The 27160-nt window shown below is 39.5% G+C and overlaps 2 protein-coding genes across 4 annotated transcripts in view; both read left to right on the forward strand.

Moving 5' to 3' along the window:
• Positions 1-2882, forward strand: part of PPP2R5C (protein phosphatase 2 regulatory subunit B'gamma) — a 74224-nt gene extending 71342 nt beyond the window's left edge. For all 3 annotated transcript variants that reach the window (XM_021549671.4, XM_085580755.1, XM_021549672.4), the window contains one exon: positions 1781-2882. In XM_021549671.4, the coding sequence (XP_021405346.1) occupies positions 1781-1912 (132 nt within the window). In that variant the 3' untranslated portion in view covers positions 1913-2882. The remainder of the gene's footprint in view (positions 1-1780) is intronic.
• A 6344-nt stretch (positions 2883-9226) lies between these two features.
• DYNC1H1 (dynein cytoplasmic 1 heavy chain 1) overlaps positions 9227-27160 on the forward strand; it is a 44749-nt gene continuing 26815 nt past the window's right edge. Inside the window, exons 1-27 of the mRNA XM_021549636.4 lie at positions 9227-9567; positions 11877-11964; positions 12556-12729; positions 12952-13207; positions 14083-14269; positions 14445-14716; positions 14826-15053; positions 15511-16587; positions 16902-17081; positions 18015-18164; positions 18429-18575; positions 18722-18862; positions 18995-19171; positions 19282-19392; positions 19475-19594; positions 19819-20058; positions 20583-20738; positions 21108-21221; positions 21834-21944; positions 22024-22233; positions 22624-22770; positions 22997-23163; positions 23856-24029; positions 24679-24844; positions 24923-25111; positions 25194-25382; positions 26053-26335. Coding sequence (XP_021405311.1) covers positions 9297-9567; positions 11877-11964; positions 12556-12729; positions 12952-13207; positions 14083-14269; positions 14445-14716; positions 14826-15053; positions 15511-16587; positions 16902-17081; positions 18015-18164; positions 18429-18575; positions 18722-18862; positions 18995-19171; positions 19282-19392; positions 19475-19594; positions 19819-20058; positions 20583-20738; positions 21108-21221; positions 21834-21944; positions 22024-22233; positions 22624-22770; positions 22997-23163; positions 23856-24029; positions 24679-24844; positions 24923-25111; positions 25194-25382; positions 26053-26335 — 5725 coding nt within the window. The 5' untranslated portion in view covers positions 9227-9296. The remainder of the gene's footprint in view (positions 9568-11876; positions 11965-12555; positions 12730-12951; positions 13208-14082; positions 14270-14444; positions 14717-14825; positions 15054-15510; positions 16588-16901; positions 17082-18014; positions 18165-18428; positions 18576-18721; positions 18863-18994; positions 19172-19281; positions 19393-19474; positions 19595-19818; positions 20059-20582; positions 20739-21107; positions 21222-21833; positions 21945-22023; positions 22234-22623; positions 22771-22996; positions 23164-23855; positions 24030-24678; positions 24845-24922; positions 25112-25193; positions 25383-26052; positions 26336-27160) is intronic.

Raw genomic sequence — 27160 nt, forward strand, 5'->3', positions numbered from 1 at the left:
AGGAGCACTGGGCTACATAAACTTTCTGAACCTCTGCCTTTTTTCATGCCTTGGGTAGCTTAGCCAGGTCCACATGAGGGAGAAGGGGGCCTTCTTTCAGTTGCTTCAGACCTAAAACCAGTTCTAGTGGAGAAGGGTGCATACAAAATTATTTAGAAAAATGAGTACTGCCTAATTTTAGAGTTGCGTTTATCATAGTGGTGTCCATTTTTGACTGTGCTGTTTCCTAACACTTAAGTATTTTCTCAGGGTTTATTATGAGACTATGGTTCACTTTCTGTCCTGGCCAGAGAGCATTAAAATATCTACTTCGTAAGTCTAAGTGCTCCAGCATCAGTTCTAGAAGAAAAGCAGCCAGAGTAGAATTCTGTGCTAGCACTTGGGACAAGAAGTAAAGAACAAAATTCTCATTCCGAGCTGCTGGGAGAGTTTGAGGATTTGGGCCAGTATTATACAATATAAAATGCAGAAACAATAATGTGAGCCCAGACTAAAACCAAGGACCCTCATCTAGGTCTTACCTTCTTTTCTACAAAGAATTCAACTTCATGAGCTATAAAGTTTGGGCTATATGCAGCTTCATTGGTAGCATTCCAGCTGGAAAATTAGTGTGTCATAACCCTATGAATGAGCTTGATTTGCCACCACCCACGACTGAAAGGAAGGTGAGAACTTTAAAAAAATAAATAATGGAAAATAAACTGCTAACAAAATTCTGAAACATGGGTTGGAACTGCTCAAGTGTTCCTCAGTCTCTCCAAGTGCATGCTTTCATCCCTTTCCTTGCTCACAAAGTGTGCAAGAAGTGAGATGACTAAATGAGTATAAGCCAGGTTTTCAAAGAGAAAGATCCTGTCCTAGCAGAGTTAGTAGAATGTTTTAAATCAGGAATTCTTATTAAACAAAGCCTGCAGGAGGATGAATAAGTTTGGATCACCAGGCAGGAAAAGATTTGGTTAAGGATTAGAGTATTGCAGAAGTCAGGCTAGGTAGCATCATTCCTGCATCAGTCTTTGAGAGGACACTGGACAGACAATTATATATCCCTTGCTAAGTACCATCAGCAGTTGATGTTAAAACAAGAGCTACTACAGTTATCAATTAAAAAGAAAAAGGCAATCAAAGGGGCAGTTTTGTTTCTTAAATTAAACTTCAGAAATTAGAAACTACGTAAATATCTATATAGTTTCAGTGTAAGTAAGCTTTATGCCAGAGGCTGGCAATACAGCAGAATGTCTCTCCTGAAGAGGTGATTGACTGAGGAAAGTAGATAAGGAATTTTTTTTTCTGTGTGAGACTTATGTGAGCATTTTTAATGGATGCTCTGCCACAATAAAACTGGACCACTGTGACTTACTAACTTTGAACATGCCAATAAATAAATGGCTAAGTAAAAGCCAGGCAGTTTTTTTATAAGGAGTTGTTTATAGAAAAAAAATAAACAAGCAAGTTAGGGTAGGCGAGACACATACAGGAAATACATAAAGACACCACTCTAAAGTTAAAGGTACTTTGTTAGGTATATTGTCAGGTTTTGAGAGAGCATTGGTAAAATGGTAGTGACGTTATGATTGTTAATAGCTTAGAATTTCCTAGTTGTTTCTAGTTTTCCTCTTGAAACTGCATAGATGGTAGGGTAAAGAGGAGAAAGGATAAACTTTTTTCCAGATGCTTTTTTATTTCTCTTCCTGTAAGTGAGCATACTGATGTGCAAGAAGTACTTTTAAGTAATGTTTAGTAATTAGTGTGTTTGACTAACTTTGTTCTATTTTTATTTCAGGCACAAAAAGATCAGAAAAAAGATCGTCCTCTTGTGCGACGCAAGTCAGAACTGCCTCAGGATATCTATACCATGAAAGCCTTGGAATCACATTGCAGAGCTGATGAATTAATATCACATGATGGGCATTAAACTATTACAGTGAAATATTATTTTGGAGGAAAAGTTGTTTGGTTTTTTTCTGGACTCAGTTCTACAGTAGAACTTAATTTTTTGTGCCATACCAATCAGTTACACACAAAGTCAAAGCTTTCTTCAACCCATTTCTGTAGGCAATAACTTAATAGAGTATGCAGCTCAAGATTAATAGTTCAAACAATGGTAAATTACCCAGTTCCATTTGCAGAATATTGGGTTGACTATAATCAAGTGGACACAATGTCCTGGAGGTGTTGTCATAGTACCAACTAGCTGATAATATTTAGCTTTTATAGTCATATTTGAGAAAAGCGTTCCATAAAATCTTTCCATCTAAATAAGTGAATGACCAATAGTTGGTACTAATGATAAACGTGTTTTCAGAAGTAAAATTCTTTCAACTATAAGTATTAAACTTTTTCTAGGATTTCTCAGCTTTACAGTTGTTTCAACATTATTGCTGTCTTGTTATATACCAGCAGTTTTGAAAATACAATTATTCTTTCGTATTATAAAACATGGCTTACAAACTGGTAACATTCATGACAATCCTCAGTCATCATTCCTTTCTAAGAATTCTGTAAATTCATTTCTCTTTTACTTAGGGTAAAGATATATATATATATATATATATATACCACATCCTAATGCTTTATGTATATTTAAAGCCATATCTTCCAGTCTTTAGTGTATAATATGGCACCAGTATTCCAGATAAGAACTGGTAGAATTTTTCCTAAAATGAAAATTTGTTTACTATGACTGGGAATAGATTGAATATAAAATTTCATTTTAAGTTTTTTCAAGTCAATGAAATAACTATTTCACTGTTTTCTCCCTTATCTGAGCATTTAATACTCAGCATTTTTCTTGGGCTCTAGGAGTTCAGTATTCTGTGGCAGATATTATGTGTGATTTCAGTTGCATCAGTTTTTATCTGAAAGATGAACACAACATTGTAGGCTTATTGAAACTAAAAAAAAAAAAAAAAAAGAGGGGAAAAAAAAAAAAAGAACAGACTCTTGAATTCCATTCTGCTTCTTTTTAAATGAGTCTAAGAGCTGAGGAGATAGTGACCATAATTTTACAGTGAAAATATTTTTGTTGTTGTTGTAAAGAGCACATGTGCTGCAAATACACCTCACAAGTGAACTGAAAATGCATCTGAGTTGCTGATGATCTTCAAATGCTGCTATATATTCCACAAGATTACTTGCATGTAATGAGCTTTTTGTTGTAGATGGAAAAGCACGGGAGGAAAATCTCTTTAAAAATATAGTGCTTTGTCTTCAATATTTGATTTCTCTCAGGGTGGCCAGTATTTTGACTTACTTATCCTGCTTACAAGCTGTTTGAAATGTGTTCTGCTATTCTAAATGGGTGATTAGTTTCTTTTGTCTCTGGCAGTAACATGATATAACTTAATGTTTAATGTCTTGATGCATAATGAGATAAAAAACGTGGCTTCTTTAAAAATAGTTTTGTTTTACTTTTTAAGGAAGTATAACATCTCCTGCATCCACAAAAAAAGTATTGCTCCAAGCAGACATTCATAGTAACCTTGTGCAGATGTAGTGCCTGCTGTTCGTTGGTTGCATTTAACAATGCATTTAACATTCAATTTCCAAAATTTGTTACATTGTCTATTGGAAGAAAATTGTGAGTGGTAAATATTGGCTTACAACACCTAAATTTAAAGACCAACCCAACCTTTAAGTGGAATGTCCACTGTGTCTGAAAACATTTCCTGTAAAACTTGAAAAAGAAAATGCTTTACCATTAGGATAAACTATATGAAAACAGTTTAAAGATGCCTTCTACTTTTGAGGGAAAAAGGGTGCTTTTTTAATTGTGTAAAGCAACGCCTATGTATTTTGATATACCATTGTTTGAACTTCCATCTTTAGCTGGTAGATTATCAGTTACCTTTGATTTTGGGTGTTCAGTATGTCTGTGCAAGCGATTGCTGAAAGGAATTATTCTTATGTTATCCAAGGGTGGGGGAACCCAACTGTATATCAGTGTTTGATTGATTGTGTGATACTCAACATATAAGAACATCTTTCACTGTCTAGATTTTATTTTTATTCTTTATTGAAGATAAACACTCACCAAAAAAAGGGAAGTATTGTGGTAATTTAGATGCTTCAAGTTCTTTATAAAGGCATATTTGAAATTTTGGGTCACCGAACATTTGCTTAGGCAATATTCCAAAATCTTACCATCACTAATGGTTTAGCATGTTTGTTATCAATATTTATATATTTCGTATAATCTTGTACTAAACAATTCTAAAACTAATACATCCAAAATAAAAAGAAAAATTAAAGTAGAATTTTGGTGACTGTTGTTCTTCATAAAGTTCTGTCTGATACCTTCCCCCATTTTCCAAAATTACACCTGTACATCAGGAATGTCAAAAGTAATATTACAAGTGTCTTTTTAGTGTGGCTTTAGTATGGCTTCATTTTAATATTGTACATACATTGTACCTTGTTTTATGGTAATAAGTAATAAAAATGTAGACTTCATATTTTGTACAGAATCGTCCTATGTACAGAATAAAAAGTTCCTAGAAACAGCAAAAATAGGTAAGTGGCACAATTATTTTTCATTAGACAATATCTGTAACATTATACGTTAGTGGAATGTTAAGTTCAAATGTACCTACATATTTTTTAACATTTTGTAATTCAATTTTTTGTTTTGGCATTGTTTCTGAAGAACTTCATACACCTACCATTTAATATGCTTTTATCTAATTTTAAAACTTTAAAAAAAAAAAAAGGTGTATTATATGGACAAATAAAGAACATGTGAATTTTACTTGTTCATCATGAAACTAAGTTTAACACAAGGTGTTTGGGGATGTGTTCAGATTATCACTGCTAGCAGAGTCATCTCTAGAAATCAACTTCATAAATTTCACAAAACCAAAACAAAATTATGACCAAAACAAAGGCCATTAAGTAGAATAAAAAAACAGGGATGATTGAAAAAGCAGACTTCACTTGTAGAACAGCAATCAGTAATAAAATTTGGTAGTATTCCAATCTACAAATACAAAAAAATGCATCTTTTATACCATAGTATTTTTCCCTGTAACATTTCTGTATTGACAGGCTTCAAGCAAACTAGCCTTAAAATCTGGGAGTATACTGTGGTACTTGATACATAATCAGATGGCAAGAATATAGGGAAAAACAAAAGTCAGCAGTATGAGTTGTCTTCCCTCTGGAATCCATAAAAATCTTAAAAAGAACTAAGGAAATTACTCACATAAAGCTCACATTCAGTAACTGGGGGAGTTGGGGGGTTGAGCCTAGGATCAAGAGCTCACTATTGGCTTGAGTTACAAATGTAAGACTTGAGTTACAAGTCAGGTCAAAAAGTTTTCTGCATGAGCTCAGTAGTAAACTCATCAAATCATGAATTAAAAGCAAGATATTGAAACTACTGAGGATCCAGTTATTCACTTTTGGAAGTCAGGGTTGAATACATTTCAAAATACGATGTTTTAAAATACTGAGAGCGATGACATTTTTTCCATATAAATACCTCAGTGAGTTGCCAGCGTTTTCAGGGAAATGACCTTTAATCCTTTTCCTCTAAGGGAATTAGTCTCAGGGGCTTTGACCAGCAGCCTTTTTTGGCATTGATTTTCATGGTTTAACTTTGTAGAATTGGAAAGGAAGGTGTTAGTGTAGCACATATTGCTTGTGTTCGGAGATATGTTCATTTGCTTTATGCACCTCACAAATGTACTTACAGGAGATAGCTGTGATTTCAGGTTATCCATTTTGTGGATCATTTTATGGGCCACCCACCTAAAAGTGGAGCACTTCTGCCCCTTGGATCTTGTCCTTACTGTGTGCAGTGATTGTGGAGACTGTGTATAGCTAATTAAGAAATGCCATTCTAATTACAATATCACTGTCTCCCTGGATTATAGTTTCTTTTCAGTGAGACTTGGCTTGAGCTATCTTTACTTTATGAAATAAAACTTGGATGTAGTTAAACATTTTGTATGAACAAATTCCCAAAGGAAAGTTTACTGTGGAGCTGAAAGAAGGCAGTGCATTATTCCTCCCTCAGCTCATGGAAGAGCAGCACAGCTGCAGCTGGAGCCAGGCACGCGGGGACTGCATTCATTCCAGCCCCGGGGAGCTCTGCACACACGCAGGAAGGTTTGGAAGCACTGACCCTGTGGTGAGGAGGGGAGAGGGCAGTCACATAATCGCCTTGAGCTGTTTTAGGCCCTTTTGTGATCCAAAAAGCCACCCTGAGAGAGTTCATGCTAGCATGAAGACCTTGCCATAGTAATTTTTTTAGTACAGTCACTAGAAGTAAAGATGCAAGAGGATTAGAGATGAGTCTCAAATACTACTAAATTAGTATTAAGTATAGGAAAAATCCTTTTTTTTTTCCTCCACTGAAGTTGTTTCTTTTATAACTTACAAAAAATATTTTCTTTCTACATACATTGTATTGCATTTGCTAGGAGTAAATCTTGTATCTTGACAAGTCCTATTTTCATTATGATTCTCTGAAATACATGTCTTTAGTTAAATTATATGGGAGATCTGTCATATTGGCCATCTTGTCCTTTGGATGGCTGATATCAGTGGCTTCTCACTCCTGTAAGAAGGGCCAGGCCTTCTGTGTGCTCAGGAAAAGGACATACATGATTAACTAGAACCAGATCAAGGCAAATTATTTTTCACCCTGATTGAGCAAGTAAAGCCTTTTCTGTCTCCGCAGGCTTTGACTGCAGAAGAGTACTTATGTTAAAAATTAGTTTATCTTGTCTCTGCTTCAATTTCCTTTAACTTAATTTGCCTTTTTGTCCTGCTCCCCTTGGCACAGTAGATAAGGATGAAGTGATTAAAGAATCACTGGCTTTTAGTTGCAAGTGGCCTAACACTTTGATATCAGAGTTCAGCACTTGTTACACATGGAGCATTTCTGATTTTAAAACCTACATTAAAATGAGACTTGTTGAAGGGTTTTTACTTTTTCTACAAGTCACCAACAATATGTATAAATATTTACTTGAAATTTAATTTCCTATCCCTGTCCTGCTTTCTTCTACTTACTTCCTTATTTGCATTTTATCCTGGCAACAGTTTTATAGCAGTTAGATATTGTATCTTCCTTTGCAAGTTACAGAAATTCTGTGACAGTTTGGCACAGCAGATGATGACTGCTCCAGAAGAATGAGCATGCCAGTACTTGGAATCATTGCTTGAGCTCACCTCCAAAGAGATGCCAAGTTACACCTGAGACATATCAAGATTGCTTAGGAATATTATCAACACCCTTTTAATGAACATCTCCACATCCAGAATGTTAATTTAACCTGGAAAGGTGTCAGCCAAGACCAGGTACAGGATAGCCTTGTTGGAATTCAGACAGCCATGCAAAGTTAGCACTTTTTTTCATATGAAACAATCCTGAAACAACCTGCATGTAGAAGAATTACATGGTGTGGGCAAACTAGATTCAGAAACTTGAAATAGGTGAGTGTTATCTAAAACACTGTCTCAGTAACCATTCTATGAACAGCGTATTCAGGGAAGTATCTACCACTAATTTTCTTCATTAAAAAAAATTACCTTTCTGGGGAGGGGGTGGTAGGGGAGGGGTTTAAATATGTTAGATTCATCAAAAACAAACACCTCTGTTAGTTTTGGTGCTTGCAGTTGAAACTTAGTTGCTGAACATATAATTTGTCTTCCAGACAAGAATGTTCGAGATTTTTGTTACTTAAGAAATCTGTTTTTTTCAAAGTTAAATCGGACTCATAAATGCTTTAGGAGCTTGCCTAAGCATGGCATCCTTTTTCCCTTGGTAGAAATAGAGGTGCTGGGATATGTGGGTGGGCTTTCCAGATTTCTGGTGTCCTATCTGGACATACACACTTTAATTATGAGTTATACTTGTCTAGAGGTTTACAGATCAGGTCTTTATGCTAGGCAGGATTCCATCCCAGCTTCCTTCTTGGGGAGTACATCTGAACAGGTCCGGGGCCTGGGGCTCTCTGTGCATTTCCTTGTGTATCTATTGAGGAAATGCATAGGAGGTTCAGATGCAGTTTTGTATGGTTGTTTTGGGGACAACATTCCCTTTTCTACCTCCATATGAGCAAAAACGGGAGTTTGTCTGTGGGTCACACACCATCCCGAGTGTGCTTTTGAGGAGTCAGTAGAGTTGCTGTGGAATTTCACTGCCCCTTCCCCTCTCCCAGACACCTCCAAATGGCAGCCAGGACTGGGGGAGTATTTTGGGCAAGGAGGAGTGAGATTGTCCATCTCAGCAGCAGTGAGTTAAACTCATCGAATACCTTGATCAGTCAAACATACATTGAGATGTGGCAGCTGTAACAGATGTTTAGGAGGTTTTAAAAATTAAATTCTTAAATTATTTAATTTTTAATAAAATCCCCTTTCTCACTGATGTACTCTTTGTCCCTGTCTCCTTGTATGTCCTTTGGTTTTGGGAAGCAGTCTCACCAAAGACTGGGATTAATGGTTTGGGTGCTAGATTGATTAAACTGTAATTAGTACAGCTGGCTGGGCTGGGTATGGGAAGCAGCAGAGATATTTCACTGAGGAAGCCTTGCAGTTGGCCTGCTGCTTTCTTCCCGGGACTACGTCATTTTTGCCACCTGACCTTATGGCTTCTGGGTTAATTTTTCACGTGAAATAAACACTATTTTCCTTTGAATAAATGAGCCTCGGGCCTACTTTATCTTCCGGGTAAGGAGGCAGCAGCAGAACACATCTCTCCCGGGTGCTGCTGCCAGGGCAGTGAGCAGGAAGCTGTTGCCTTTCCCTTTTGCTCACATGCCATCCTGTCCTTCCAGAATAAACCACTGATCAAACCCTTGTGGAAGGGCTTCCTGCGGGGAACCCTTCAGTAACTGAAAGGAGCTTACAAAAAAGACGCAGAGGAGCTTCTTACAAGAACATTTAGTGACAGAACAAGGAGAATAGAGTCAAACTGAAAGAGAATAGGTTTAGATTGGCTATTAGGAGGACGTTCTTTACAGCGAGGATGGCGAAGCTCTGAAACGGGTTTCCCAGAGAAGCTATGGCTGCCCATCCCTGACAGTGCTCTAGGCCATGTTCGATGGAGCCCTGAGCAGCTTAGTCTAGTAGAAGGTGCTGCTGCCTATGGGAGGCGTGCTGGAACCGGGTAATCTGTAAGGTCTCTCCCGAGACAAACCGCTCCGAGCGGGCGGCGGGGAGCGGCCGGGGCGGGGCGGGGCGGGGCGGGCCGCCCGTCCCAGGCTCCCGCGCGGCGCGGCGGGCGGGCTCAGGCGGGGCGCGGCCGAGCGGGCGGAGCGCGGAGCCGGCCGGCGTCCCTCTGCCTCGGCATGTCCGACTCCGGCGGCGGCGGGGGCGGCGGCCCCGGCGGCGAGGAAGGCGGCATGGAGGTGTCGGGCTCGGCGGTGCAGAACGTGGCCGACGTGTCGGTGCTGCAGAAGCACCTGCGCAAGCTGGTGCCGCTGCTGCTGGAGGATGGCGGCGAGGCGCCGGCGGCGCTGGAAGCGGCGCTGGAGGAGAAGGGCGCCGTGGAGCATATGCGCAAGTTCCTCTCCGACCCGCAGGTCCACACGGTGCTGGTGGAGCGCTCCACGCTCAAAGGTGAGGCGGGAGCGGAGCCGCCGCGGTGGCAAAATGGCCGCTGCCGGCCGCGGCCGCCGCCCTGCCGCGGGTGGGAGGGGCGCGCCGCGCTCCGCCTCAGCGCGGCCCGGCCGGGCGCCGCGGGTCCGCGGTAGGGCTCGGGCGGCGGCGGCACGGCCTGGGCTGCCCGGCCCGGCCCGGCCCGGCCTCCCCCGCCGCCTCTGTTCCGCGGGCCGGGCCCCGGCGGGTGCGCGGCGCCGATCCGGGCGTGCCGCGGCCGGTCCTGCTTGGAAGCGCACCCAAAGTGCTCCGTCAGTGGCCGGGGCAGCGCTCCTGCGGCAGCCGGGCTGCTCGAGAAGTGACCGCCTGGGCCAGGCAGCCGCTCTGAGACAGAACCACAGCGCCAAAACCCCGGGTAAAAGGGTAAAAAATAACCCCAGCCTGAATAGACCTGTATAAAGCGTCGTTTCATGGTGAATTCGGGAGTTCCTGTAATTGACAAAGGAAGATGTGGACCTTGCCATGCCTTTGTTTAGTAACCAAAGCCTGGTGGCCGTGCTCAGAACCGCATCAAATGCTGCATGAAATGCTGCAGCTAAGCTGAGACTGTAGCTTGAGTGTCTTTGTTACTCACATGCTGCTGTAACTGATTATTTATTTCGAAAGTGACTTGACAACAAATCTGTTGCTAAATGGGCTCTTAGTGTCACAAAATGCAGCCTAAGAAACAGTGAGAAAATGCAGCAAGGTTTCATCCATAATGCAGGCTTTTACTGTTAAACAAGCCTCTACAGTCTGTAGATGGCTGCCTGCCTGCCAGCGTGAGCTTGCAAAATTCCACTATTAAGCTTCTGAATCGCTGCTCCTAGCATGCTGGTGGTTCTGTTCCTGTATGTATCAAATCCTAATAAAATGGTATTTCGTATTGCATTATTTAACATGTCAACAGAAAGAGTTCAGCGTCCTGATATATGCCCTGCAGTTGCTGCACACTTAGAGGGTTTTTTCATTCACTGTCTATTAATTGTAAGCTTCAGATGTTGCTTAAAAATACCCTATCACTGTTTATTTTTTTGCCTATATCCAGATTATCCTTCTCTTTCCCCTTCCAAAGTTTGAGACTTCTTTTTTGGTAGGATTAATTTTCTCAAAGAGAACAAAAGAACACCTGTTTTTATGAATTCATGATACAGTGTTTAATAAGGTTTAAAGAAAAGCATTTAATACTAATGCAGATGATTCCTGCATTTTTTGCTATGCCTGGATCATAAGAATGGTTATCCCTAGTTCATGTTGGAAATAATAAACATACTGGTGATCAGTTATCTTCAGGGTCATGGCATAGATATCGTTACATATGTATGCATAAAAAGAAATTGAGATACTCATTACATGTCAAAAGCCAAATACTAATTTATGATGCACAGATGCCATTTCTGTCCATGTCTTCCGGTTTAATAGCAGTTACTTGGGCAGAGTGGATTTTGTGAATGACAGCCAGGTGTTCATACTTAACAGATCTCAAATCTCCAGCAGCATATGGAGAGTTCTGACACTATTAAAAATGGCATTATTATTGAAGCTTGTCCATGGACTGCATAGCATGAAGTAGACTACTGATTACAAGTACAGTAAAACAGAAGCCCTGTTTCTGCATAATGAAAGCTGCTCTCTGGTATCAGCAGCTCCCCAGCCTGCAGGGGACAGAGTCTGCTATAATGTGTCCAGTCAGAGTGTGTCCCCCAACCGAGAGTAACCTTCTGCACTGAAATCACTGCATTGCAGCACGGCTGCCTGCATCCTCAGCAATTACATCATCTGTGATGCACTGGCTGTGCTAATGTCTGAATACTTCCCATGGCTTGGCTTTTTGTTCTCTCAAGACATTTTTTTTGTTGTTGTTGTTCAGAGATTTAATTTCCAAATCATTTTCAAAGTTTATGTCTGAAAATACAAAGCCACCTTTGGACAAAAAAAGCATCTGTTTAATGTTCTCACTGAGGCGTAGTTGTTTTGGCAACGTATCTCCGCAAATAAATGCACATTCTGTATTGCAGATTTCTCTCTCAGAATGTGAGTTATAATTCACTTACTGTAATGCTTTATTGTTTTTATAGCAACCTAAATCTTAATGGAGTTTTGTTTAAAGACAGTGAACCCATTCTGCATCTGAGAGATATTGCAAAGCTACATTTGACCTAATTTTGTTAATTAAGTTGGTGTGGAGCTTAAAGGTTGGAAAATCGTCTAGTAATAGCAGAAGTTGGTTGAGAAGGAGTGGCAGATGTGTTAGAAATTAAGTATTTCTTACATACTATATGTTTTTGCAGAGGATGTGGGAGACGAAGGAGAAGAGGAAAAAGAGTTCATTTCCTACAGTATCAGCACTGACATTCATTATGGAATAAAGTCAAACAGGTGAATTAGTAAAATAGATCTTAACATTTCTACTTTATATATGTAAAACCTGCGCAAGCAAATTTAGCTACAAATTTACCTCCAGTTTACCTAGTGCTTTCAGGCAACATTTTTATTCAAGGGGAACAATAGCTTTTCAAGGCAGAGACTCTGATAAAAAAGGGTGTGTCATGAGCCTGAAAGGAGTGGACCTAGGACTTCTAGCTGTGGGGCTAAAGAAACAAACTTTTATTAATTTTGGTATGCATGCAGCTGTAACATACGCAACTTGGGTTCAATATCCTTTGGTTATGTGTGCCTGTTACATATTTGTCACTTATATTGAGGCATATTTCACTGAAGCATTGTAAAATGTGTTTTTTCTTTAGTGTGCCTCTATTTCAGAGTCCTTATTGAGAGTTCAGCTTGCTTATTGCTGAACTGTAAAGCTGTATTTATTTGGAAAACTTGTATTCAAGTCTCTTGGAAGAAAGATTGTGAAGTATGATGATACAGGTTACCATTTGACTCCTGAACTTGCAGTCAGATTTAAGCTGTTCTGTCACTCAAGCGTCAGATGATTGGTTGGTAACTCTCTTCTCTGTTCCGTAGCCTGGCGTTCATTAAACGTACAGCAGTGATTGATGCAGACAAACCAGTGTCTTCCCAGCTCAGAGTGCTCACTCTCAGTGAAGATTCTCCATATGAAACATTGCACTCTTTCATTAGCAATGCTGTTGCTCCCTTTTTCAAGTCCTATATCCGAGAATCTGGCAAAGCAGACAGGTAAATCAGTATAAATACTGCATTTCTGTGCTAATGAACTAAAGTGTTTAATTATTTAAAAAAAGTAACAAACAACAGTGACTCTTCAAGGTGAATCATGTGAATTTTTAAGCACACAGTTTGTATGATGCTGTTGTCAATTCTGGGGAAGCAGTTCAGGTCTAAATGTGTTACATATGTTTTTTTGGTTTGCCTTCTTATATGGAAACTGTGCTTTTTCAGGGATGGAGATAAAATGGCTCCTTCAGTTGAGAAAAAGATTGCAGAGCTTGAAATGGGCCTCTTGCATTTGCAACAGAATATTGAAATTCCAGAGATCAGTCTGCCCATTCATGCAACCATTACTAATGTTGCCAAGCAGTGTTATGAACGTGGAGAAAAACCAAAAGTTACAGATTTTGGTGAGAAGGCTGAGGATCCTTTGTTCCTTAATCAGTTACAGTCTGGTGTCAACCGCTGGATTAGAGAAATTCAAAAGGTAACTAAATAAAGAACAGGGGGAAAAACAACTAAGAAATAATTGTGTATCTTCTTCACTGTTTAACTGGTAAAATGCTGTTTGTGCAGGATATTCTGAAGATCTGAGACCAGGTTTTTGAGTCACCAGTGATACTGGTCTAAATTAGGCTAAGTCTAGTCTAAAATTAGGCTAAGTCTAGTCTAAATTTGGAATCTAGTCTAAATTGTTCAACAAATAACCAAGAGTATGACTATGTTTTACATACTGTAATAGAATTTTGTAATTGTTCTTTGAATATTTACAGCAGATCTGATTGACACATCTGATTTGGCCTGTTTTGTTATTTGCTCCTGGTGCATCTGTAACCACTTCACAATGGTTGCTGCAGCCCTATCTTGTAATCTCATACTTCTGCCCATTACTTATCAAAAGAACTGCTGTTCTGCTGGTGTTACTCAAAAACAGCATCTGAGATACTAGTCTGGCTTTTTTGCCTTTGTATGCACAGGAAACACTTATTGCTTATGGAACAGTGTTGTCTTTTCTTAAGAGTCTAAACATCTTTTATCTTGCCTGGCTCATCTGCCTTTAACCAGAATAGAGACAGGGCTCAGGGAAGCAGGCAGGTGACATTTTTAGGCTGTGCTGAAGATTACTACATGAGGGTCCTAAAACCAGCCTTTAGGATCTCTGTAATTACACTTGTCACATGTTGCATACAGTTCCTACACTTTTCAAAGAATGAGTGCCAAAACTGTCTTAAGGTTGGATTATTAATAACTGGTAGTTGTTGCGTGTTTGAATTATATTTACTAACAGCAAGTTTTTACAGTTGAAGCATATAAATTAAATGCTTTTCTCTCTCCCATCTCTTTCTCTTCATTACTTTGAAGGTGACCAAATTAGATCGAGATCCTGCATCAGGCACTGCATTACAGGAGATAAGCTTCTGGTTAAATTTGGAAAGGGCTCTGTACCGCATTCAGGAAAAACGTGAAAGTCCAGAAGTTCTGCTGACTCTGGACATTCTGAAACATGGCAAACGTTTCCATGCAACTGTCAGCTTTGATACTGACACAGGTAAAATATCTGTTCAATAACATTTTTTTCAAATGTCCCCCACAACTTAAACTGTTAAAAAACCTGAACAATGTGGTGCAAACAGCAGTGTTGTTTAGAGGAGCCTTGGTCTAGTTACAGATAGAGATTTTGGTTAATGAAATGAAAAGTTATATTCAAAATCTTTCCCATTTAGGTCTGAAACAGGCGCTGGAAACTGTGAATGACTATAATCCACTGATGAAAGACTTTCCACTGAATGACTTGCTGTCTGCTACGGAGCTGGACAAAATCAGGCAGGCCCTTGTTGCAATATTTACACATTTGAGAAAAATCAGGAACACAAAATATCCAATCCAAAGGGCATTGCGTTTAGTGGAGGCTATTTCAAGAGATCTGAGCTCTCAGCTGCTTAAAGTGTTGGGAACCAGAAAATTGATGCATGTGGCCTATGAAGAATTTGAAAAGGTATGTTCATGGCTTTGTGATACTGGTTGCTGTATTTTTGTGTTGGACAGTGACTTTCAGGAAGCATTTAATTTGGGAGTTAAAGTTCCTGTTCTAAAACTTTTTTCAGGTAATGGTTGCATGCTTTGAAGTATTCCAAACCTGGGATGATGAATATGAGAAGCTGCAAGTTCTGCTGAGAGATATCGTGAAGAGAAAAAGGGAAGAGAACCTGAAGATGGTGTGGCGCATCAATCCTGCTCATAGGAAACTCCAGAGTCGTCTTGATCAAATGAGGAAATTCAGGCGTCAGCATGAGCAGCTGAGAGCAGTCATTGTGAGAGTCTTGCGACCTCAGGTAATGTAATCTTGGCTGTTACCAAACAGAAAATCTGTGTGGCTTCTTCAAGAGTCTTACTTGAAGTTACCAACACAAATGTAATGTAGCATTCAGTTTCCATGTTTAGTTTTGAACCCTTGCTAATAGGCTTAGCTTTAATTCTGACTTACATTGCATAATACGTGCTCATGTTAATAAACTTAGCAAGTCTAGACATAACACAGAGGAGATTAATAAATGTTTAAATCCTTGAACTTGGCTAAACCACAGTGGAAAATGAGATTATGCTGCACAGTAGTGGAAGTTTGTAAAGTAGCTGTGCTGCCCTGTTCCTACTGGAAGTTAGTTCTGAAGCATGACTGAAAGTTTGTTAAGAATTTATCACTGATTGGTAGGGGACTTGTGCAATACTTTTTAGAACCAGCTGCACTTTGCTTTGAAGTATCCAACTCACTAAACTGTGATTCTAATATAGGTAACAGCTGTTGCCCAGCAAAATCAAGGAGAGGTACCTGAACCACAGGATATGAAAGTAGCAGAAGTTCTTTTTGATGCTGCAGATGCTAATGCAATTGAAGAAGTCAATCTTGCTTATGAGAATGTTAAGGAAGTAGATGGATTAGATGTCTCCAAAGAAGGTACAGAAGCCTGGGAGGCAGCAATGAAGCGCTATGATGAAAGAATTGACAGAGTTGAAACAAGAATAACAGCCCGTTTGAGAGACCAGCTCGGTACAGCAAAGAATGCCAATGAAATGTTCAGGATCTTCTCCCGCTTTAATGCCTTGTTTGTCAGACCTCACATTCGCGGCGCCATTCGCGAATACCAAACGCAGTTGATCCAGCGTGTGAAAGATGATATCGAGTCTCTTCATGACAAGTTTAAAGTACAATACCCACAGAGTCAAGCGTGTAAAATGAGTCACGTTCGTGACCTGCCTCCTGTGTCGGGGTCTATCATCTGGGCAAAACAGATCGACAGGCAGCTCACCGCTTACATGAAGCGTGTGGAGGATGTCCTTGGCAAAGGCTGGGAGAACCATGTGGAAGGTCAGAAGCTAAAGCAGGATGGAGATAGCTTTCGCATGAAGCTCAACACTCAGGAGATCTTTGATGACTGGGCAAGAAAAGTTCAACAGCGCAACCTTGGTGTGTCTGGTCGCATTTTCACCATCGAAAGCACTCGTGTTCGAGGTCGAACTGGAAATGTCCTGAAACTGAAAGTCAACTTCCTCCCAGAAATAATTACACTTTCAAAAGAAGTCCGAAACCTGAAGTGGCTTGGTTTCCGTGTCCCACTAGCAATTGTCAACAAAGCTCACCAGGCAAACCAGCTCTATCCGTTTGCTATTTCTCTCATTGAAAGTGTCCGCACTTATGAGCGAACGTGTGAGAAAGTAGAAGAGCGTAATACTATCTCACTGCTGGTCGCTGGCTTGAAGAAAGAGGTGCAGGCTTTGATTGCAGAAGGAATTGCACTCGTATGGGAATCATACAAGCTTGATCCATACGTACAGCGCTTGGCTGAGACTGTCTTCAGTTTCCAGGAAAAGGTTTGTGTTATCGGCAAAACTTTTACATTTATAATTCAGTAATGTGTGGTTATCCAGAAGTGTCATTGGGTAGCTGAGAACCAGTTCTGCAGCTCTTGGTTTAAGTAGCTGAGTGAGTCAGCACAAATTGGCCAACTGGATGGATGTTTTAGTGGTGCTAAAATTGCTATTAGCAGTACTATTTTCATTTGATATTGCTAAAATCAATGGATTGCTGCATCCAAATAAAGATACATGATTAACCATTACTGAATTATTGTTTTCTTGATCTAACCTGTCAAACTAAACATCTCATTTTCCCTAAATTATCATAGGTGGATGATCTGCTCATTATTGAAGAGAAGATAGACCTGGAAGTGAGATCATTGGAAACATGCATGTATGATCACAAGACTTTCTCCGAAATCTTGAACAGAGTTCAGAAAGCTGTGGATGATTTAAATCTTCATTCATACTCAAATTTGCCAATCTGGGTCAATAAGTTGGATATGGAGGTAGGTTTGAGATCAAAGAGTAGTATATGTTAAGAGTTAACATTTTATTCAGGTGCAAAGTATATTTTGATTATTGTCTTCATAGTCACCCAGGGAGACTTTCTTTATAGTCACACCAGAGACTAAATTCTCATTCCCTGGAAATGTCAGTGCATTTTTGGTATGCAGAAGATGCAAGACCTATGTTGGAGTTTTTTTACTGTAGACTTTTGCAATCAGTTAATTCAAGGGGAGTTTTGTCTTTTGAAGAAAAGAAGTTTGATACAGTGTGACAGCCTAGAGGATGCTAGGTAGCAAGGTAGATAAAGGGAGGTGGAGATTTGCTATCCAGGTAGCAAAGACTTGTTGGCATCATATTGTTTGATTTTGCCTGTTAAGTTTCAGGTTATTGGTCTCTAGGCCAACTTCAATATGGTTAAAATTGTTTCATTACATTGAAGTCCATGAGGATGAGGATAAGCTTTGAATTATATTCAGTGCAAATTTACCAAAACTCCTAAACCTCTTTAATCATGGAATGGTTTGGGTTGGTAGAGACCTTAAAGATCATCTAGTTGTAGCCCCCATGTCATGGGCAGTGATGCCTCTGATCAGTAGCTCAAACCCCATCCAGTTTGGCCTGGAACACTTCCAGGGATCGGGCATCCATAACTTCTCTGGGCAACTTGTTCCAGTGCCTCACCATCCTAATACTAATCTAAACCTCCTTTCTTTCAATTTAAAGCCATTTTTCGCTATTTTATTGCTACAAGCTCTAGTAAACAGTCCCTCCAATTCTTGTAAGCCCCTTCTGGTGCTGGAATGGTTTAGTAAAGAAGCACTTGGTTCTTTATGGGCCTGCAGTGTGCCTGTCAGTATATTCATACTGATAGTGGGGATCTTCATTCAGGGGACTATGCAGGTTCTTCCTCCAATGTGCCTCATTTTCTTTAGATTGAAAGAATCCTGGGTGTTCGTTTGCAAGCTGGACTGAGGGCCTGGACCCAGGTTCTTCTGGGACAAGCAGATGACAAAGCAGAAGTTGACATGGATACAGATGCTCCTCAAGTGAGCCATAAGCCTGGCGGTGAACCCAAGATCAAAGTAAGTTTTCCTGAGGGTTTTTTTTTTCATTAGACTTTTTTGGTTGGTTGGTTTTTTTCCATATTGTCAATTAACTAATGCAGAAATTATTTCTGAGGTCTATATGGATAGAAGTATTTATCTACTTCTGCATCTATTTTTGGAGAAATATTTTCTTCCATTTAAGTGCAAGTTCATTTTTGAAATGTACTTCTTGAAGTCCAAGATTCTTGTCTATAGGTAGCAGTATCTGCCAGTAAAACTGGTTTTTTACTATTTCTGCAGAACATTGTACATGAACTAAGAATAACCAACCAGGTGATATACTTGAATCCACCAATTGAAGACTGTAGATACAAACTTTATCAAGAAATGTTTTCATGGAAAATGGTAATCCTGTCGCTGCCAAGAATTCAAAGTCAGAGATACCAGGTAGGTGTAATGAAGCTGTATCTAAGTCAGAGCAATTGCTTTCTCTTCGTAATTAAATGTCCTCAACATATTAGTGTATTGATCTAAAACCAAACCTGAGTGCCCCAGAAATACATGTATATCACAAGTATAACTGTGGTTCTTAGGTTGGAGTGCATTATGAGCTGTCTGAGGAAGAGAAGTTCTATCGTAATGCATTGACAAGGATGCCTGATGGCCCTGCAGCTCTGGAGGAGTCATACTCAGCTGTCATGGGAATTGTGACTGAAGTGGAGCAGTATGTCAAGGTAGGAGGCTGACAGGATATAATGGAACAGCTAAAACTAACATGGACTTCCAGTTTTCCTGGGGGCTGGAGGGAAACACATGTTTTGGAATATACTGGAGAAGTTCTGAACATTGTGAAATACACCCATTAGGTTTGGCTGCAGTACCAGTGTCTGTGGGATATGCAGGCTGAAAATATATACAACCGTCTTGGAGAAGACCTGAATAAGTGGCAGGCCCTTTTGGTTCAGATAAGAAAGGCAAGAGGAACATTTGATAATGCAGAAACCAGAAAGGAGTTTGGACCTGTTGTCATAGACTATGGCAAGGTGAGAAATTATAATTATTTGTTGTGATAAATGCATTGAATTTCAGAATAGGTATAACAGAAAATAGCAAGGGTGATAAATTACTATTATTTTACATTATTCACTTGTAGGTACAATCAAAGGTCAATTTGAAGTATGACTCCTGGCATAAAGAGGTGCTCAGCAAATTTGGCCAAATGCTTGGTCAGAATATGACAGAGTTTCATTCACAAATTTCTAAGGTAAGAAAACTCTTAATTCAAGTTTTTCACTTTCAGATCAGCTGTTGTAGAATGCTAAAACACTGATTTGTGCCCTTAACAGTCCCGTCAAGAGCTGGAGCAGCATTCTGTGGACACTGCTAGCACATCAGATGCTGTGACATTCATCACATATGTGCAGTCCTTGAAACGTAAAATCAAACAGTTTGAAAAGCAAGTTGAGGTATGTTATCTTTTGCTAATGATTCTGACTTGTGGAAATGTCAAGCTTGGCTCATAAAATGCAGTTTCGTCATAAAATGATACTAAAGTTCTCTTAAAAACAGATTTGAATTTTATATTCTGAAAAATCCTGTGAGCTCTATAGTGAGCATTTATTAAAGTATGTTTATTCAGCCTTGCAGATTAAGTTTTGTCTTTTTAACTCAAAACCACTGTGTCTTGTAGCTCTATCGCAATGGTCAGCGCTTGCTTGAGAAACAAAGGTTCCAGTTCCCTTCCTCTTGGCTGTACATTGACAACATCGAAGGAGAATGGGGTGCCTTTAATGACATCATGCGTAGGAAGGATTCTGCCATTCAGCAACAAGTAGCAAATCTACAGATGAAAATAGTTCAAGAGGATCGTGCAGTGGAGAGCCGAACAACTGACTTGCTGACAGACTGGGAGAAAACAAAGCCTGTAACAGTAAGTAGTGATGGTTAATACTCAGTGAATGAGGTAGATTTTGTGTATTTGGTAAGAAATAGGGAGTTTTATTATGCTTTTTTTGCAGTTTTTCATTTTAGGTGATAGTAAAAGTCTTTTTAAGGGTTCTGTAATAACCTGCCAGTGTGTTGATTTTTGGCAATAGTTGCAGAGGGAAATTTACCCTTAAGACATAGGTCTCTCTTAGGTGCAGAAAAGTAAATTACTTCCTTGTCTGAGAGAGTTTTGTCTGAAACAAGTATATGTCAGAGGTATGCATGTAGGAGGATTCAGAAGCAAGTTGCTTTTTCTCTTTTTATTCTGAAGTGCTTTTTAAGTAAAGCCAAAAACTGCATGTAAAAATGAAATGGGACTTACTGTGAAATAATATGTTGTCTTATAGTCAGCAAAATGGAAATGTAAAAAAATGAGACAAACTAACATTTATATTTAGTCCCCACTTTTAACTTGCCTTCAACGTAACTGTAAGATTATTGGATTAATGTATCCCATGCAAACTTTAGGGAAATCTGCGTCCAGAAGAGGCTCTTCAAGCTCTTACAATTTATGAAGGAAAATTCGGCAGGCTGAAGGATGACCGTGAGAAGTGTGCCAAGGCCAAGGAAGCTCTTGAACTTACAGATACTGGACTGCTCAGTGGCAGTGAGGAGCGCGTCCAGGTACAATCTGCTCACACACCTTCTTGCCAGTTTTGGATAAAAGTGTTTCAGTTCCATCATTTTGTCCCTCAAGAGAGTGACTTATAGTGTGTGCTGTACTAATATCAGGGCACAGTCTCCTCACTGACTCAGTTTTAGCTTTCAGAACTTGTCTGTGATCCCTTCCTTCACTGTCTTATTGTTTTGAAACTGTTATGTGAACTGAGATGGAAAATTTCATCTTGGTCACTTGCTGTTGCAGTTCTGTTAAAGTGGCAAGCTATCCAAAGGTTTTTGATGGATTAGAAGTATTTTGTTTAACTCACCCATTCTATTGACTTTGAAGAAATTAGGAATAACTGCTGATTTTTGATACATTCTTTATTACAGGTAGCCCTTGAAGAGCTGCAGGATCTCAAAGGTGTCTGGTCTGAGCTCTCTAAGGTCTGGGAACAAATTGATCAAATGAAAGAACAGCCCTGGGTTTCAGTACAGCCTCGCAAGGTACTTTTGTGTACATTAGTAGTGTAACTGCCACACGTATATGCAAATTAGGAATTAGACCTCTTGAGACAGATATGCTCTATTGTCAGGCTCGATCATTTTCAGTGTTTAAGTACCTTTTATAATATCTTGTGAGCATGTTTATTCTGAAGGTAAGATAAAAAATATTCACAGGATGGTCATAATTTAAGTGATCTTACAGGGAATTCATGCAGCTTCCATTGTTGAGATTTGACTGCATCTGCAAGGAAGAAGCTGCTGTTTTTAAATAGTCTGTTGGACCTCATTAGAGAAACTTCATTATACAGTTGGGTAAACAACATTGATTTTACTTCAGTGCTCAGGAGGTAAAGAGCAGAAAGAACACTAATCTATAAACTGACTGCCTGTGACAAGACTGCATCATAAATCCCAATCAGACCAATAAAATTACATTCTCAACTGTAGAGTAACTACATCTTGAGGCAAATAAGGATAACACTTGTAAGAGCTGTCCTCTTGCTAATGTCTCATTAGATAGAGAGTTTTCCATAACAAATGTATAGGTAACTGGTATGGTTATGTGCACAAAGCTTGTAGAGAAAGATTTTATTCCTTTTGTGTTACTGACAGCTTCGCCAAAACTTGGATGGTCTGTTGAACCAACTGAAAAACTTCCCTGCCCGTTTGCGACAGTACGCCTCCTATGAGTATGTTCAGAGACTTCTGAAGGGCTACATGAAGGTAAGTTGCCCACATTTCTAAAATGTATGTGTTTTATATTCAAGTTCAAAGATGTAACTTGCTTTCTTTTCTTCTGTAGATAAACATGTTAGTTATTGAACTGAAATCCGAGGCACTTAAAGACCGACACTGGAAACAACTGATGAAGAGGCTTCATGTTAACTGGGTTGTCTCAGAATTGACCCTGGGCCAGATCTGGGATGTTGATCTACAGAGAAATGAAGCAATTGTCAAAGATGTTCTGCTTGTGGCTCAGGGAGAGATGGCTTTGGAAGAGTTCTTGAAACAGGCTAGTATCAGCCCTTGTATGTATGCATGTAATAGCAAATCTGGGTTTTGTGGTTAAGTGGCTACATGAGTAGTAAACTTGTCACTCTAAGCTGTTGAAACAAGTGCCAAGACTCCATCATTAGCTCTGTTTTGGGGAACAGTTTAAAGCTATGTAAAACTTCCTCTGTTGAAACTTGCATTATTTGGGAAAAGCAGTTCTTGGTAGTGCCTGCAAAGATCCCACCTTGAACTGCATCATAGTCTCAATATTTTTAACAAAAGCTTAAGTGTAAAGCCAGAATCTTTGGGTTAAAAAAAATACTATCTGATTACTGTAATACATTTCTGCTTTGTAACTATTTTGGAGCAAAAATTATTGATGTTATATCTTAAACGTCTTTTTATTCAGATAAGAGAAGTTTGGAACACCTATGAACTGGACTTGGTCAATTACCAGAACAAGTGTCGTTTGATTCGTGGATGGGATGACCTTTTCAACAAAGTCAAGGAGCACATAAACAGCGTGTCTGCTATGAAGCTGTCACCATACTACAAGGTAAAATGGAGAACAAAGCTAAAGAATTTTAGTTTATTCCTGCCTTTCCCTTACGTTTAGTTTATATTATTGTCAGCAGGGACTATATTCACCATTTAAAGCTGACAGATTGTTAATTGTATACGCGTACATTGTAACTCTCAAAAAACTGTTTTCTCTAATAATTATTAGTAGTCAAACACTTTATAATATTAAAATGAATATTAATGTAATGTTTTAACTTCAGGTGTTTGAGGAAGATGCCCTGAGCTGGGAAGATAAACTGAACCGTATCATGGCACTCTTTGATGTCTGGATAGATGTCCAGAGGCGGTGGGTCTACCTGGAGGGTATCTTCACTGGCAGTGCAGACATCAAGCACTTGCTGCCTGTGGAGACCCAGCGGTTCCAGAGGTAACCTTTTCATTTTGTTGTTTTCTTGCCTCCTTTGGGACACCCTGTGGGCAGGCCTGAAACTTCATGACTCACTGTAGTACTACTCTCTGAGTTGAAATACGGGCTGCATTCTTACCTGGTCCAGCTGGATTACAGCTGCTGTAGATACAAGTTCATCAACAGAGTTCATCTGCAACTATGGCAGAAAATGTTTCTAGTAAATGGGCCTGATGTACAATTTTTAGAAGATGATGTGGAGTCAGATGGTTTTCCTTGCTAGTTCCTGTCAGTTACTTCAAGGATTTTTCTGGCATTGTGGCTGCAACAAATAGGCAAATTTCTGTTGCTGTAGCCTTTAATCTCACCCTTTAAACATTATTTACTTGCTCTCTTTTAAGTTGGTCTGATCATACTTACTCATTCCACACACTTCCAGTCAGATCAAAGAATCACATTCCTGTGTCACTTCAGGAAGTAAAGATAGTAGATCTGCTCTAGACATGGTAAATTGAACATTACAAAGAAGTTAGATTTTGTTGTTGAGGGCTTGAGGTAGATAAAGAGTTAATTTGGGGAATTTAGGCTTGTGTTCCCTAGAGCTGCTAGAGCCATTAGAGGTGGAATGATCATTTAGAGACAAATAAATTTGGTGTTCTGTAGGCCTGTCATTACTGAGTTTGCACTAATGTATTGTGTTATTTTACTTGCAGCATCAGCACTGAATTCTTGGCACTCATGAAAAAGGTGTCCAAATCTCCACTTGTGATGGATGTTCTCAACATTCAAGGTGTGCAGAGATCATTAGAGAGACTGGCAGACTTACTTGGGAAGATACAGAAAGCCCTGGGAGAATACTTGGAAAGGGAGAGGTCCTCCTTCCCTCGGTAAGCAGTTGACTCCTGAAGTAATCTGATGTTTCTGTGCAGGAATTGGTGTACTGCTCTGTAATTTAAATATGCTTTGTCAATATACATAATTCAGTTACAGATACTTCCCTGGAAGTGGGACTGAAATGTCTCTTACTTGCTCATTTGTGGCTGGTTTCAGGATTTGGATATTGCCTAAGGAACCATTGCAGCTGATTTCTTAAACTGAAGAGGTTCTTCTGCCGTTTGATGGAAGGACAGTGTCTAAATTGTCACAGTAATTTAGATCATTGATTTTGACTTACCTGTAGTCCTCAACTAATTTGTCACTTAGGATGAGAAAATAAGAGTGAAGGAGGTACTGAGTGGGAGTTCTTCCTGTCTGACAGGCAATTCAGTCCCAAACTCTGCTGTTGGCATTTCAGAGATGGATAACTAAAGAAAATTATCCACACTATGGAGCATGTATACACTTCTGTATGGTACAGACCACATGAACTTAAAGGTAGCACTGGGGTATAACTGCTAGCAAATTTGTGGTTCATGCACTCTTGCAGTGTTGAGGAAATGGTTGTCAATTACTTCCATGTAGTGGTCATGGATGAAGCATAAATTATAAATTAAAAGTTATAGTTCTGATATAGATCTAATTTTATGTGATTAATAGGTTCTACTTTGTCGGTGATGAAGACTTGCTTGAAATCATTGGAAACAGCAAAAATGTGGCTAAGTTGCAGAAACACTTCAAGAAAATGTTTGCTGGAGTTTCTAGCATTATTCTCAATGAAGACAATTCTGTGGTTCTTGGGATATCCTCACGTGAAGGAGAGGAGGTATAGCTGCAGTATTTATTTTTATAAAATTCTGAAAATAAGTGGATGTGCGCTGACTTAAACCTTTAATTCTTGCAGGTGCTGTTCAAAACACCCGTTTCCATCACAGAACATCCCAAGATCAATGAGTGGCTCACTCTTGTTGAAAAAGAGATGAGAGTGACCCTTGCTAAATTGCTTGCAGAGTCTGTTACTGAAGTAGAAATCTTTGGAAAAGCAACTTCAATTGATCCAGCAGTCTACATCTCTTGGATTGACAAGTACCAGGTATTAATGTGGAACATTAAAATATACTGCAGCTTGGTTACTTCAGCTAGGAAAACTATCTGATGAGGGTTTTTTTACACAGGCTCAGCTTGTTGTGCTGTCAGCCCAGATTGCTTGGTCTGAGAATGTGGAGTCAGCCCTCAATGGTGGAGGTGGAGACAACAGTCCTCTCCAGTCTGTGCTAGCCAATGTTGAGGTCACACTCAATGTCCTGGCAGACTCTGTGCTGATGGAGCAGCCACCCCTTCGCAGAAGGAAACTGGAGCACTTGGTAAGTAAAAACTTTCTTTCCTCTTCAGGGTTTACAGGTGAGCATTTTTAAATTTTAATGAAAAAAATTATCACTCTAAGATTACTATTCCTCCAGGAAAAAATTTTATGTGATTTAAGCAATTACATGAAGGCCTGATCGTTAATGTAGATGGTGGTAGTTTTTCACTCTAATCTAGTCATCTTAATGCTTGATATCATATTATATGCTGTCTCAGTGAATTGATCTTTAAACTGGATCTTCCAGGTATGGAAGTTACTGATTTTTTCCATTCAAATGTGAAATATGTTGTTAAGTTGCTTATTATTGTAATCATAATATGCTTTTGTTTGTAGATAAGGATTGGAGATGGGGGGAGAATTGAAATCATCCTGGGTTATTTCTAGAGGGAAATACCTGGTTTCTGGCAACTAAAATACCAAGTTCAGTAGTGTAATGGATTAACAGGCTAACTGGGCCAAAGTGCTTTGCTGTAAACTAGAAGTCATTAAGAACAGGAGGCAACATTGTTAGTTTTGGCTTTGTAGCAACAAATTTTTAAACCAGAGACTGGTTTTAGGTCATGATTTCTAAGTGATGGCAGTTCACTCTGCTAATCTGAGAAGCTGTAGGATTCCTGTCTTTATTGGCTTGTATTGTTGTGGTGTTAAGGAGTTACTTCCTTCTCCAGATCACTGAGTTGGTGCACCAGAGAGATGTTACAAGATCACTGATCAAAAGCAAGATCGACAACTCCAAATCTTTCGAATGGCTCAGCCAAATGCGGTTCTACTTTGACCCAAAGCAGACAGATGTGTTGCAACAGCTCTCCATTCAGATGGCAAATGCCAAATTCAACTATGGTTTTGAGTACCTTGGGGTTCAGGATAAGCTGGTGCAGACTCCTCTCACAGACCGCTGCTACCTGACAATGACACAAGCCCTGGAGGCAAGACTTGGAGGATCACCATTTGGTAAGTTTGTGAGACAAGTGTATAAAATTCTTACCTTCTCTAATATATATAAGAATGAGTGGTTTAGGTGACTCAAAGAATCACCAGTGAGGAATCAGTAAAGGCAGGTTTAATACGAATTTGTAAAAGCACAACAAATTGTATGGCAAGGTTTATTGTATTATTTACTATATAGATAAAGCACACAAGGAAGAATCTGATTTAAAAAATCTAAAATGTGTTATGTGGAGACTGGGGACACAGAAAGAAAAGCAGAGATAACAGTAAGGGGTGCAAAGGGGTAAGAGAGACTACTACTGGGTCACAGGGGTCAGAGTGGACTCCCTTGCCAAACTTAGCTTTAGACTGGATCAAGTTTAGTTCTAAAGGATTTAGCAAAACTTAATTACGAAATCAATACAATAATAGCAGTACTTGAATAATTTCTTAATTTAAAGCAAAATTATTCAGTAGGATTTTCTATAAGCACAGCAGTAATTTCACAAAAAGTTTAATTATAGACCTAAATTGGCAACACTCATAAGGCACATGGACATGAAGTATGTGCAAAGGTATACCTATGAAAAATTCCCCTTGAATTCAGTGAAATACATCAGATGCCTTTGCATCTCTCCAGAAATGAAGGGTTGGTTCTCAAGGAGTGGGGGATATCAGTCCAGGTTCAGTTGTCAGCTTTCAATGGCAATCCTCCATTGCAAACTGGAGATATCACAAGCTCCAAGAGGCATCCCACTGGGGGGGAGATCCTGGTCACAGCCTGCTGCAGTCCAGGAGAGCTCAAAGTGTCTCACTTAGGACCGCTGTTTATAGGGTTGCAAAATTACT

The sequence above is a fragment of the Lonchura striata genome, chromosome 5 (assembly GCF_050655825.1).
Source record: "Lonchura striata isolate lonStrDom1 chromosome 5, ASM5065582v1, whole genome shotgun sequence".
In the NCBI taxonomy this organism is placed as follows: domain Eukaryota; kingdom Metazoa; phylum Chordata; class Aves; order Passeriformes; family Estrildidae; genus Lonchura; species Lonchura striata.